This window comes from Phyllobates terribilis, unplaced genomic scaffold, assembly GCF_046119375.1.
Source record: "Phyllobates terribilis strain yellow unplaced genomic scaffold, ASM4611937v1 Scaffold_1__5_contigs__length_1240528914, whole genome shotgun sequence".
NCBI classification, from domain to species: Eukaryota; Metazoa; Chordata; class Amphibia; order Anura; family Dendrobatidae; genus Phyllobates; species Phyllobates terribilis.
The window spans coordinates 1130882060-1130894503 of NW_027362761.1; the positions used below are offsets into that span (position 1 = coordinate 1130882060).

Below are 12444 nucleotides of genomic sequence, written 5' to 3' on the forward strand. Positions count from 1 at the left end.
TGGGAGACTCAAATGAAAAGTCATCAGAAGTAAAAGAAAACAAGACAGATAAGAAGTTAGAGTAGAAAGGGAACAGTAGGGATTTTTTAATTGAAGTATATCAGAAAAGTGCTTGGTTTTTTACATTAACAAGAGAATCAGATTAAATTCAGTTAGGTTTTGGACAACACCTTTGTGAAAGACAGAATTAAAATGGATCTGTCACCATATTACACAATACAAACTGCATAGATTAATAAATCTATTAAACCCAATGAGACTGATGTACTTACTTTGAAAATCCACAGCAAAATGGCTGTATAATCATGATATCAATATGAGTATTGTATGGATCCTGCCTGATCTTATTTTAATAACAGTGAACCTGCACTAAATTTTACAGTGATTTTTACAGAACTATGGCAATTCAATATTTTATTGAAATATTTTGCACATAATTTTTTGAAATGCACAAATGTCTCTAACTGCGCTGTGTTATATGTGTAACTTCTCTATTAAATCTCTTCTTTAACAAAGTCCTTTCCTTTATTTACAGCTCATCACTACAAAAAAATGCATAGGCGATAAGACGAGAGTCAGGAGGAATTATCGTGGAATACGGAACGGTTTGGTAAGTAATGGGCCCAGGCAAAAATATATTTTGGGCCTGTTATGCCAAACCAGTGCCTATTCCATGATAATTTCCTTATTGCAGGCTTGCCCTGCTCCTAAATCTGTCCCTATTGAAGATATGCTTGTATGGTTGCATACATTGAAGGCATGAGCTCAATTATCATGGAATATGGACTGGTTTTGTTGTGTGTATGACATACTCATTTCCCCATTTCCTTTCTCTAACATAGGTAATAGTTCTTGTCCCTAAAGAGAATTTTGTATTAAACTATTCTCTGATGTCATATATACATATCAGATACAATGTCATTGCTACACGGCTATATATATATATATATAGTGGTAGATCGGCTCACTCGGCTGCATATAAAGGTAGACACAGGAACACTGTCTCTTTATATCTTCCACTGGTTAATTAAAGATCTGACATAAACCACTGCAGGGTTGGCAAAATAAACACAGCCTTTCTGGCCTAACAAGAAAACAAAACATAACATGTAGCACAGTTTGTGTTGCTGCGGGGATCCACCAACTCCGTAACCAAACATATAAAGGTTCTGCTTTCCTTAATAAAAATCCAGCTTTGGAGCTCCCAACTCCAAACACACCCAACGATGAATCAGCCAGAAGGCTGTGTATTTAACCTCTGGGCCCCACCCTGGGGTGGAGATATGGTGTATAGCCTCCCACCCACTCTACAACTGTTCAATCAGTGAGTAAGACTGAGGTGTTATGTTTTACATATCCGGCCCCAAGGGCAAAGTTTTGTTTTTTTCTGGACAACCCCTTTAGAGACTCCAATTTCTCACACAACAAATTAAACATTTTATTGCTGCCAGCTAGCAAAAGCCTGATATGCTGCAATACACATCACAACCACTGGGTGGCCACATATAGACACATAAAGAACAGATATCTCCTGACAAAGTATCACAAAATTTTGTTTTGTTTTGTTTGTTTTTTGTTTTTAAAAAACTGGTAATCTTACAACACAAATTGGTTGGAGACTAGAAACAGCACAGCACCAATGGTCCTAAAGGGATTTTACATGTTCAAATTTTTTAGCACCGTCGGCTTACCCTATGTAAAAATAATAAAATCACTCCCCTTTCCCTGCTCCTGCTATTCACTGCTGCTCCCAGTGATAGTTTATAGGTGGTGAAACCACAACTACAGCTCATGTGACCGCTGCAACCACAACTACAGCTCATGTGACCACTGCAACCAATCACTTGACTCAACGGCTCATAACGTCTCAACATCACTCCTGCAGCCTGGAAACACTTACCGGGAGCTGCAGCAGGAAGCCATCGCTGGAGCAGGGGAAGGTGATTAGAGCAGATTTTATTATTTTTACATAACGAAAACCCCTTAATGCGAATGTATAATCAGAAAATGTTCTATTGTTTAAGTCAGGATTAATTGTTTAACATATTTCTAAAAAAAATTTGCAATTTTTAATTAAAAAATAAAATTGGTAATCTTCAAATTTTCACACTGGCCACTAGGGATATTTTAGATTCACACTTCATGTTTTTTACAGAAAACTTTTTTGAAGTCTCATTATCATCACAGGCAGGTTTACAGTGATATTTAACACCTCTATATACAGTAGATAACACGGAATCCAACATTCTCTATAGGTGATAGCACAGCTCACCTCATCCCCATCTTCATAACTTTTCCACAAACTCATTAGCTGTTTCAGCACAATGGTGTAGGATCTGAGGCAATCTACTGCAGCTAAGAGGATAACCTGAAAGTGTCAGTCTAGAATAGACCCAGTGGTCAGTGTGAGCATTACAAGATTTCTATTATTTCTTTGCTTTTGTACAGATTGTGATTTGAAAAGAAAACACTACCAAAACATAAATAAAATAAATGTAATATAAAAACCTAATTTAAATAGTAGGAAATTTTCTGATGACACATTCTCAGTAAGTGGCATTGCAGCTCATTTTCGTGCCTACTGTCGTGCCTAGTATCTGTCACTAGTTTAGGTTCCATTTATATTAGGGAATGTGTGCAATATCCAATCAAACCTGAACCTGAAGGTTATTTACAGTGCCAATCAGGAGGTCAGACAATGTGAGCTTTGCCTCCTCCTACTTGACATTGAGTCAGAGAAGAGTGTACTATGACCTTTCCTGGTTTTATCTAATGGCTGAGATGGCTTAGAGACAGCAGATATGTAGTAAGCTATATTGAAGCTCCTTGATCGGTGCAGTAGGGCATCATACTTTAGCTTATATGCACACAGAGTTTGTCAGTAGCCAGTTAAAGAGTTTATCCAGGACTTTTTTTTCTCACTATGAGCCTAAAAACTAACAGGCTGGTTGCTAACTACCTGCCTGTTGTACCCAGCGTCAGCACAGAGTGATCAGTGACCACTGCTGATGGGTATTCCGCTGCTCAACATCAACAGAGAAACTCTTCCTCTTCCGGTGTTACGATACTGGCGTAGTACTGCTGGAAACCAGTGACCGAAGGAGCACAAGCAGGAGCAGCAGCGGTAGTAGAAGTTCTTGGAGATAGCAAGGAGTTGTAGGAAGCAATCCATAGATAAATTAGAACAGACTGAGTAAGAATGTTCAGTAGCTGGAGACTGAAGCTAAGTTAACAGCTAGACACAATACTCAAGCAATGAGTGAGAGATCCATGCCCAAACAGGAAACAAGATGGATTCCTTAGATTCAGAATCTGCCATCTTGGAAAACGGCAATTGTAGAACACAACAGCTGCCTCCAGTGGTAAGGAGTGAAACTGCAGCCCAATTATTAAAGTGCACAATAGCGGCCGCTAGTGGTCAAATTGCAGAAGGCAATGGTATTGATGACATCCGAGCATGTTTCAAGCACTAAGGTGTAGGCCTAGTGTGTTTATTTTTATTTTTTCCCTTTTGATATTTTAATCATAACTAATAAATAATGTTCTTATAGTCTTTCCCATTGTGGTTGCTGGAAGTTTTCATGCCTTTTACCTGATCAGGTAATTGGTAACTTCCTGCCTGTTCTACCTGGCACCGGCTCAAAGCGGTCATTGACTGCTCCTGCCAGCAATTCTGCTTCTCAACATCAACAGAGCAGCTCTTCCTCTTCCAGGCTGCTCTGTCGATAAAGCGTGTCTGCCAACGTCATGCTCATTGGCAGCTGGCTTCCTGCAATTGGGCAGCGGGGAGCCGGCCATTCATCAACATGACATCAGCAGTCATGCCCTGTCAACAGAGCAGAGCTGAAGAGATGCCGCTGCTTTGTCAACGTGATGTCAGCAAAAGCTGCAGAATTTCTGGCAGGAGCAGTCTGTGACTACTCTGAGACGGCAGAGATTGGCACCAGGCACAAAAGGCTGGTAGGTAGCTACTACCTGCCTGTCAGTTTTTAGGCCCATGGTAATAAAAAAAAAATATTCCTGGATAAATCCTTTAAAAACAAGTTTTCTAGTGAAAACAGCTTCAGGAAATGTTCCCTCTTTAGGAAGTTTTTGAAGAGTTTTTGAAGCATTTTGGAAGACTTTTTATCTTGAAGTGTTTTTCTCAGCCTTTTGATTGGACAGTACCTATTCTGGAGCAGATTACACGAGAAACTGCTTTAAAGGAATCACACGTACTTTCTTTTTTTTCCCACCAGGTGTTTTTCAAAAACTGCTTGAACATAAGAACAGCAAAGTGGTTTTGTATAGAAATTAATAGGAAGAGTCTTTCAAAAAAAAATTTAAGTGATTTATCAAGCATTGTTTTGAAGCCAACGTGCTCCAAAATAACACTCCTCAAAAAACAGTGTGTGCACATATCCTTAGAAATGTAAAAAATCCCTGGTAACCAACCTCACAATTCTTCTGCGTTGGGGGTTAATTTCTTGAAAACTAACATTCAAAGCTTCTCATAATTATTCCCTAATCTTTATCTAATCTCCCGTAATGCTTGTGACAAACCTTGTGTAAGAGAGCACAATACCAGTCCCACATTCAGTCATCGATAGTTTTTTTGTCTTTCCTCAAGGTGCCCACATAATAATGGTCTGTGCTGTTCACAGGATGTGATGGTGGTAGGAGAACCAACTTTGATGGGAGGCGAATTTGGCGATGAAGATGAAAGGCTTATCACTAGACTAGAAAACACTCAATATGATGCAGCTAATGGAATGGATGATGAAGATGATTTCAACAATTCACCGGCACTCGGAAACAATAGTCCATGGAACAGCAAACCGCCCAGTACCCAGGACACCAAACCGGAGAATCCAACACAACAAGCTTCCCAATAGATCAAGACTGACCAGAGAACTTGAGAACGCTTAAGATGTTGAGTTACAGATTATTACATTGTTTACTTTGTGGCCGTACAATTATACAAAAATTGTCACTATACCAAATCAGAAATTCTACAAATACCTATTTCTTTATGGCATTTAGTTACAATGCAAACTGTGCAATTACGATGAGTTTTCTAATACTTTGCAGCTTGTGATATTTTATGAATTGGAGTATAGTTTTGGTGAAAAATTACCATGAATTCCCAAAAATTGCCAAAAGGTGTGTTAAAAAAATATAATATAATACTGGCACACTGGTTACGTTAAAAATAGCATATTGATGAGAGATAAACTGCTTAGCAATCCCACTCATCAAAGGAATTTGAATGGAACGGAGGTCGAGCATGCACCCTGCCCCCTAAAACTGACTATTCCCATGAGATGGCTGTCTGCTCAATGTTCGTTCAGCAGACACCTATCACTTCTGACTCCCTCAAACACATAAATGCTTGGTTCACCCGAGGATTCATGTGTTTTCAATAGCAAAAAAGAAGAAAGCCACTGCCAGGCTCCTCTGGCAGCCGCTTATCTCCCCTAAACCCAAAAGGATCGGATATCGAAACTTACAAGTGCCCAATCCTTCTGTCTCTTGATGATCAACCAGTCCCACTGAAATCAGCGAATATGGTCACATTTTTAGCTAATGTGTATGGGGGCCCTAAGGGATCATTTACACGAGCAGATAATCATTTGAACAATAAACAATGCGATCTTAAAGGCCCCGTCACACTAAGCGATGCAGCAGCGATCCCGACAACGATACGACCTGTCAGGGATCGTTGCTGCATCGCTAATACATCGCTGGTGAGCTGTCAAACAGGCAGGCTCACCAGCGATCAGGGGAGCAGCGATATCGTGGAAAGAATCGTTCCACGATGTCCTGCTCCCGTTACCAGCCTGCTGCTTAAGCAGGAGCAGGCTGGTAACTATGGTAAATATCGGGTTACTAAGTGCGCGTGTGCCCCTAGTAACCCGCTGTTTACCATGGATACCACTCTGCTACGGTGCGCTGGAGCCTCCGCTCACCGTAGCAGAGTGGTATCTATGGTAAACAGCGGGTTACTAAGTGCGCGCGTGCCCCTAGTAACCCGATATTTACCATGGTTACCAGCCAGATCGTTGGTCCCGCTGGTCACACACAGCGATGTGTGCTGGCCAGCGGGAGGCCAACGACCAAAAAATGGTCCAGGACACTTTGCAACGATCAGCGACCTCACAGCAGGGGCCTGATCACTGCAAAGTGTCACACATAGCGACATCGCTGGTGAGGTCGTGTCACGCTGTCTCTGTATACTGGAGGTAGGGGGCCTAAGCTGACCCTAAGCTGGGGCCCTGACTAGTCCCTCAACCTGGAGGTACTGTTAAAGGTACAGAGGTCCAGGCCGCCAGCGTAACCCCTACCTCCTGAGGATCCCTGCACCTAAGTAATCTAGTCCTGAGAAGGACCCCGATCACAACAAAAGGGGACAAGTAATAATATGCCCACACACAGTACTTAGACGAACGAGACAGTACAAGGGAAAAACCAAAACCACCTTGCATACAACAACTACACAACTACAACAGAGGGAACACCAACGGGAAAGGAGATAAATGATAAAGCGAGGAAGGGAAAAAACACTCCAAATACACTTATCTCAGAAACTCCAAACACCACGATCCGCTCTGTTAGTCTGAATGAAATGCTTTCACCGACACTTCCCAAACAGACCAGCAGGCATTTGAAGGAGTCTCACTACAGCAGTATTGATTGCAGCTGGGCGAGGCTGGACCTCGTCTAGCACAGAGAGAGAGAGAATTAACTCCCTCACTGCCGAAAAACACAAAGCACCAACAAGTCAGCTGCGAGAAGTCAGGCTGTGTACTCGTGACGATCTTCGTGGCGACACACCCGTGACAGGTCGCTGGTGAGTCACCAAAACCGTGACACAGCAGCGATCTCGCTAGCGATATCGCTTAGTGTGACGGGGCCATCACTCACGACCAGAATATGATGTCAAATAAGTGTTTACACAGGGTGAGAATCGTGAATGAAATGGTTGAATAGCGGTCATTACATCATAACACCGAACATCGTCCACTGTGATCACACAGATAATCTGACGTGTCGTTGTGTGTTTAACATTCACATTTCTTAAGTGATACTATTTATTTCGGATACATGAATTTATAAAGTATCATCCAAATATTCCGTTAATACTGTATAAAGAAAATGTAATCAAATTATATGAAGCAATTTTTTTTTTTTGATAATTACAAATATGCACTCGCTCCATGTGCGAATATGTACTCGTCCCAATGCTCCAAATGCTGCTGAACATTGCCATATTGCCTTAGAACACGGTCAACCCTATTTAGGACTTGCATTCCACTCCTCCTTTTTTGATCGTCAAATTGTTGAACGAGAGAACAATCTCAGTGTTCGGGGTTCCGGCTTGTTAGCGCCAAAAAATTGGCTCTGCCCAAGAAAATCCCTGATTTGCCACGCTGTCCCACCTATCAATACAAGGATGGTTAATTTTTTATAAATTGTAAATTTTTCCTTTCCATGCATAAAAAATATTACAGTCTGCAAAGTATTTAAAAAATAATTCTAAGTATGAACTGATCTATTGGGATGTGCTTCACGGAATTTTTTTCACTTTGGCCAGTATGTTTTTTACTTTTTTTTTTTCTTCTTTAAGCACTTCATAAATAAGCTTATTTAGAAGCTAAATGGATTTCTATTGTTGATTTGTTCTATTTTTCCTTATACAAAATTCATCATCCAAAGCATTTGAAATAATAAGGAAGATATAAAACAAATTGAAATATTTAATAATTCAAAATGGATAGCCTTTTTTATTTCTGTGACTTCCACTCTTTACTTAAAACACCCCTAACTGGTTAAAATCCTACACATCATGGACGGTATTTGTGTCACTCATCTCTACTTATGTAGAAATTTCTGAACAGTTTTGTTTGATTCATTGGGTTTTGAACCGTGATTATGACAGTATTAACTTACAATAGTTTGTAAGTGTGAAACTTTTTGTAATACTGAGGAGTCATTTGTGCTTTAACAAATGGAACATCAACTTCATTTATAACTTTGTATGATCCTGCTCTTAAGACTTTTTTATATATTTCATTTGTTTGTTTCCTTAGTTACAAAATTAATGCAGATTTTTTTTAATTTCTTGCTGTTTATTGGTCATATAAAGTTCACATAGATTGTTAATATTTCTTATTATTTAAAGGGAAACTAACAGGAGATTCGTGTTCCCTGAACTATAGGCAGCAAAAATTAGCGACCGCCTTTGCTACTGTAGCCATGTATATTTTACCCGGAAACACTATGTAATTTCAGAGAAAACATACTTTGGAACTAGGTGTCTCGGATGACTAGTTTAAGAGTCCCGTCCGTGGTGGCTTATTCCCGCCCCTGTGGTTTAGCGTTGCTTGCCAGCACATGGGCAAAACAAATATTTTGCGCCTCCTAATTCTTCCTCTAGTCCAGTATTGAACTTCTTACCCCCAAGAACTTTTATTTTATTTAAGAAAATACCAATTTAATTGTAATTTGCCCCATGACTCTGTAGGTATTTTCAGCATTTTGCTGAAATCCAACAAAATATTAACAATAAAATACTTTCATTTTTTATTTTCTTTTTATTTATTCTTTTATGTAACTATTTTATTACTATAGTTATTAACCGAACCTTACCACTATCCCTAACCCTAGTTCTAACCTGAACCCTAACCCTAGTCCTATCTTTAACTATAACCCTAGCCCTAACCCGAACCCTAACCCTAGTCCTATCTTTAACTATAACCCTAACCCTAACCCTAGTCCTATCTTTAACTATAACCCTAGCCCTAACCCTATACCTAGTCTTAGCCCTAAGCCTAGTCCTATCCTTAACTATAACCCTAGCTCTAATCCTATCCCTAGTTTTATACTTACTCCTAGTCCTAACCATGAACTTAACAGTTTTGTTTTTTTACTTATAGGGGACACTTTTTTTTAATCCCTTCACCCCCAGGTGATTTTCCGTCTTTGTTTTTTTACTCCCCTTCTTCCCAGAGCCATAACTTTGTATTTTTCCATCAATATAGCCGTATGAGGGCTTGTTTTTTGCAAGATAAGTTGAAGTTTTGAATGACACCATTCATTTTATTATATGATGCACTGGAAAGTGGGGAAAAAATTCCAAATATGTCACAATTGCAAAAAAAAGTGCAACTTCACTATTTTGTGGGGAGGTGGGGTTATTTACTGTGTTCACTATAGCGTACAAATGACCTTTTTACTGTATTTACTAGTGACTTGAAGCTGCGATCATCTGATCACCTGTACTATACACAGCAGTGCATCAGCACTGTTATGTATAGCGAAAATCCCGATCTCCACAGGCAGATCATAATGACAGGCACAGAGGTCTTCAACAGATCTCTGGCTGTTATGTCAATTCATCGGCACCCCGTGATCACATCATGGGCTCGCCGATAGGAATGACGCACCCCCTTGCCAGTGTGTGTTAAATGCTGCTGTCAAAGATTGACATCGAAATTTAACAGGTTAACAGCAGCCGCGAGCGAAGCTCTGCTCCACCCGCGGCTGTTAAAGGCACATGATGGCTGATTAAATCTGCAATCATCTGCCGGGAAAGATGCGGGCTCGGCGTGCGAGCCCTAATCAAAGACAGGGAGATGACATATGACGTACATATATTGGGACAGCTCTACTAGAAGATTTCTGCCTCTCTCACAAAACTGAAAGGAGAGGTAGAGAGCTGCAGAAGAGCACAGTGCCCAGTCCAGATGGGTTTGTCACCGGCTGTTGCACTCTGCATAGGCAGTGAGTGAGATGACAAAGTTTATTCATCATATTGAGATCTTAGTCATCTCGATCACTACCTAAGCCACTGCTCTGCCCCACTGCCCATTCTATTAAGTCCCCATAACTGACAGCTGATGGGGTCACTTGAACTAACCATCTAAGATGCACAGTCCCTGGTTGGCTTTACAAAGTATTTTTTTCTCTGAAACATTGCAATTTTTTAGAATAACATATACGCAGCTGCAGAATGACTTTGATTCACGCTGCCTGTGGTTTGGGTAGCATGTTCCTGCCAGGTTCCCTTTAAAGAGGACTGGTCATCACTTCTGACATGCCTGTAGTACTGTACATAAAAAAAATAAAAATTAAATATTACTCCTCCTGGAAAGGTAATAATTGACAACTGAGTGTTACCATTTTTCTTGTCAATAGATTGTGTTACTACACAGCCTGATATTTAATTAAGTAATTGGACATTATTAGATTCTGAAGGGACAAACACAACCGATTAGTAAAAAGGTAACACCCACGTGTAGAATACTAAGAAAATATCTTGTGGATTTTTTTTTTCTCGGAGAAGTGTTTATTAAAACAGACATATTAAGAGAGCTGACCGATCCTATTTAATATCATGTTAGCAGTTTAAAATAAATTTTAAACCATAAAAATACTCAAAAATGTAAAAAAAAAAAATCTTTTGGTCAAAATATTTCAAAAAGCCATGTAACCATTTTCATTTTGTGAGGAGTTTATAAAATCCAGAATTTGTGTTTTATTGTATCTCGGTTGGCTTTGTTGCTATCTTTCATAGTATATTTCTTGTATAAATATTTTGTAAATTCTCTTATGGCATTTTTTTATTATTATTGCAGTGTATTTATGTGGAACTTTATATGTCTAAAATTCTGTTTAATTTTCATATGACCATTTTGAGCACACAGTATAAGTCAATGTGTTATGAGCAAATGTATTTCATGTTATGCTTTGCCGATTTGTGTGCCAATAAACTGTGCTAACATAATTGTTTTGCTTTTTTTAAAGAGATGAACAGACACGTACTGAACATTTTGGTACAATGTCAAGGATAAGTCACTTTGTAAAAGGTTTTGGAGGTCCAAATTTGTGTGATTATTAATTATTATATCCTTATAGCTGCCAGAGCTGGGAGTTTTTTAAGGACAGAACAAAATTTGGCAAATTTCTCCTGGCCAAATCGACTGATGGATTCTGCAGGAATAACATGGAGATTTTGCTGCCAATTTTGCCATAGATTCCCTGCAGATTTCATCCCGATTCCCTACTACATTGAAAGGGGTTAAAATTGACAGTGAAAAAAAGCATAGTAGAAATTGACCTTCTGCAGATCTTAAAATTCTCCCCAGGTCAATTTCCATGTTGAAAAATTCCATAGCGAGATCCAAGATGGCCGCTGACTGAGGAGGCTGCTGCAAACAGAGCTCCTCTCCAGATCAGCAGCATCCGAGCCATCTGGCCTCGCAAAAGACGCCATCCACCCCCTAGACTTTTGGTACCTGTTACCCACAGCATCTGGGACCCGAGGAGCCCGACAAAGAAAGCTGCAGAAGCCATTGAAGAGCTGTGAGAGCTCCGGAGATCACGGAGGCCTGGGATTCCCTTCAGCCCCATCGTCAGAGCGGGGGGGACCAGTCTAGGGGCGCGGGACTTAAGCAGTGCTGGGGAGAAGTGGAGACTCCTGAGTCTGTGGCTATCGCTCTTTTATTAAGATTAGCACCACAGACCCTGGCCTAATCTGAGCAGGGCTGAAGAACAATTAAGATCACAGAGGCTAAAGCCCCCGTCTCACATAGCGAGATCGCTAGCGAGATCGCTGCTGTGTCACGGTTTTGGTGACGCAACAGCGACCTCACCAGCGATGTCGCTATGTGTGACACTTTGCAATGATCAGGCCCCTGCTGTGAGGTCACTGATCGCTGCAAAGTGTCCTGGACCATTTTTTGGCCGTTGCTCTCCCGCTGGTCAGCACACATCGCTATGTGTGACCAGTGGGAGCAGCGATCAGGCTGGTAACTATGGTAAACATCGGGTTACTAGGGGCACACGCGCACCTAGTAACTCGCTGTTTATCATGGTTACGAGCCTGCTAAAGTGAGCGGTAACCTCCCACTCACTATAGCAGAGTGGTAACCATGATAAACAATGGGTTACTAGGAGCGCGTGTGCCCCTAGTAACCCGATGTTTACCATAGTTACCAGCCTGCTCCTACTTCAGCAGGCTGGTAACCGGAGCAGGACATCATGGAAAGATTCTTTCCACGATGTCGCTGCTCCCCTGATCGTTGGTGAGCCTGCCTGTTTGGCAGCTCACCAGCGACCACATAGCGACGCAGCAGCGATCCCTGACAGGTCGTATCGTTGTCGGGATCGTTGCAGCGTCGCTAAGTGTGACGGGGCCTTAAGGCTGCTGCTTTTATATATAAATCGGTGCAGCAGGTCCCAGCATTATCTGGACACCCTCTGACATTATATCACCAGCCCATTGTTCTGCCCCAATTGAGCTTGCAAGCTTTGTCCTGGGACTGATGTCTTGAGCATCTTAGAGGCGATAGAGAAGCTGTGCATAGAGTTTTTTTTGCACTTTATTATAAGCTCTCATCCAGGGATTGTACAGCTGTTAATTCTCTTTTCTGGGGTACTACAACTCCCACCAGTAGGATCTAC

At 40.9% G+C, this 12444-nt stretch overlaps 1 protein-coding gene and 1 long non-coding RNA gene across 4 annotated transcripts in view; both read left to right on the forward strand.

The window, feature by feature from the left end:
* Window positions 1-5904, forward strand: part of LDB2 (LIM domain binding 2) — a 548527-nt gene extending 542623 nt beyond the window's left edge. The window contains exons 8-9 of one of the 3 annotated variants that reach the window (XM_073647134.1): window positions 536-610; window positions 4644-5903. In XM_073647134.1, coding sequence (XP_073503235.1) covers window positions 536-610; window positions 4644-4874 — 306 coding nt within the window. In that variant the 3' untranslated portion in view covers window positions 4875-5903. Of the gene's footprint in view, window positions 1-535; window positions 611-4609 lie in introns of all 3 variants that reach the window. The other 2 variants (XM_073647155.1, XM_073647144.1) reach the window with 2 other exon arrangements.
* A 15-nt stretch (window positions 5905-5919) lies between these two features.
* LOC141161793 (uncharacterized) lies at window positions 5920-10765 on the forward strand. Its single transcript, XR_012250680.1, has 2 exons — window positions 5920-6191; window positions 6823-10765. It is a non-coding gene; the product is annotated as an uncharacterized lncRNA (long non-coding RNA).
* Window positions 10766-12444: the final 1679 nt, after the last annotated feature.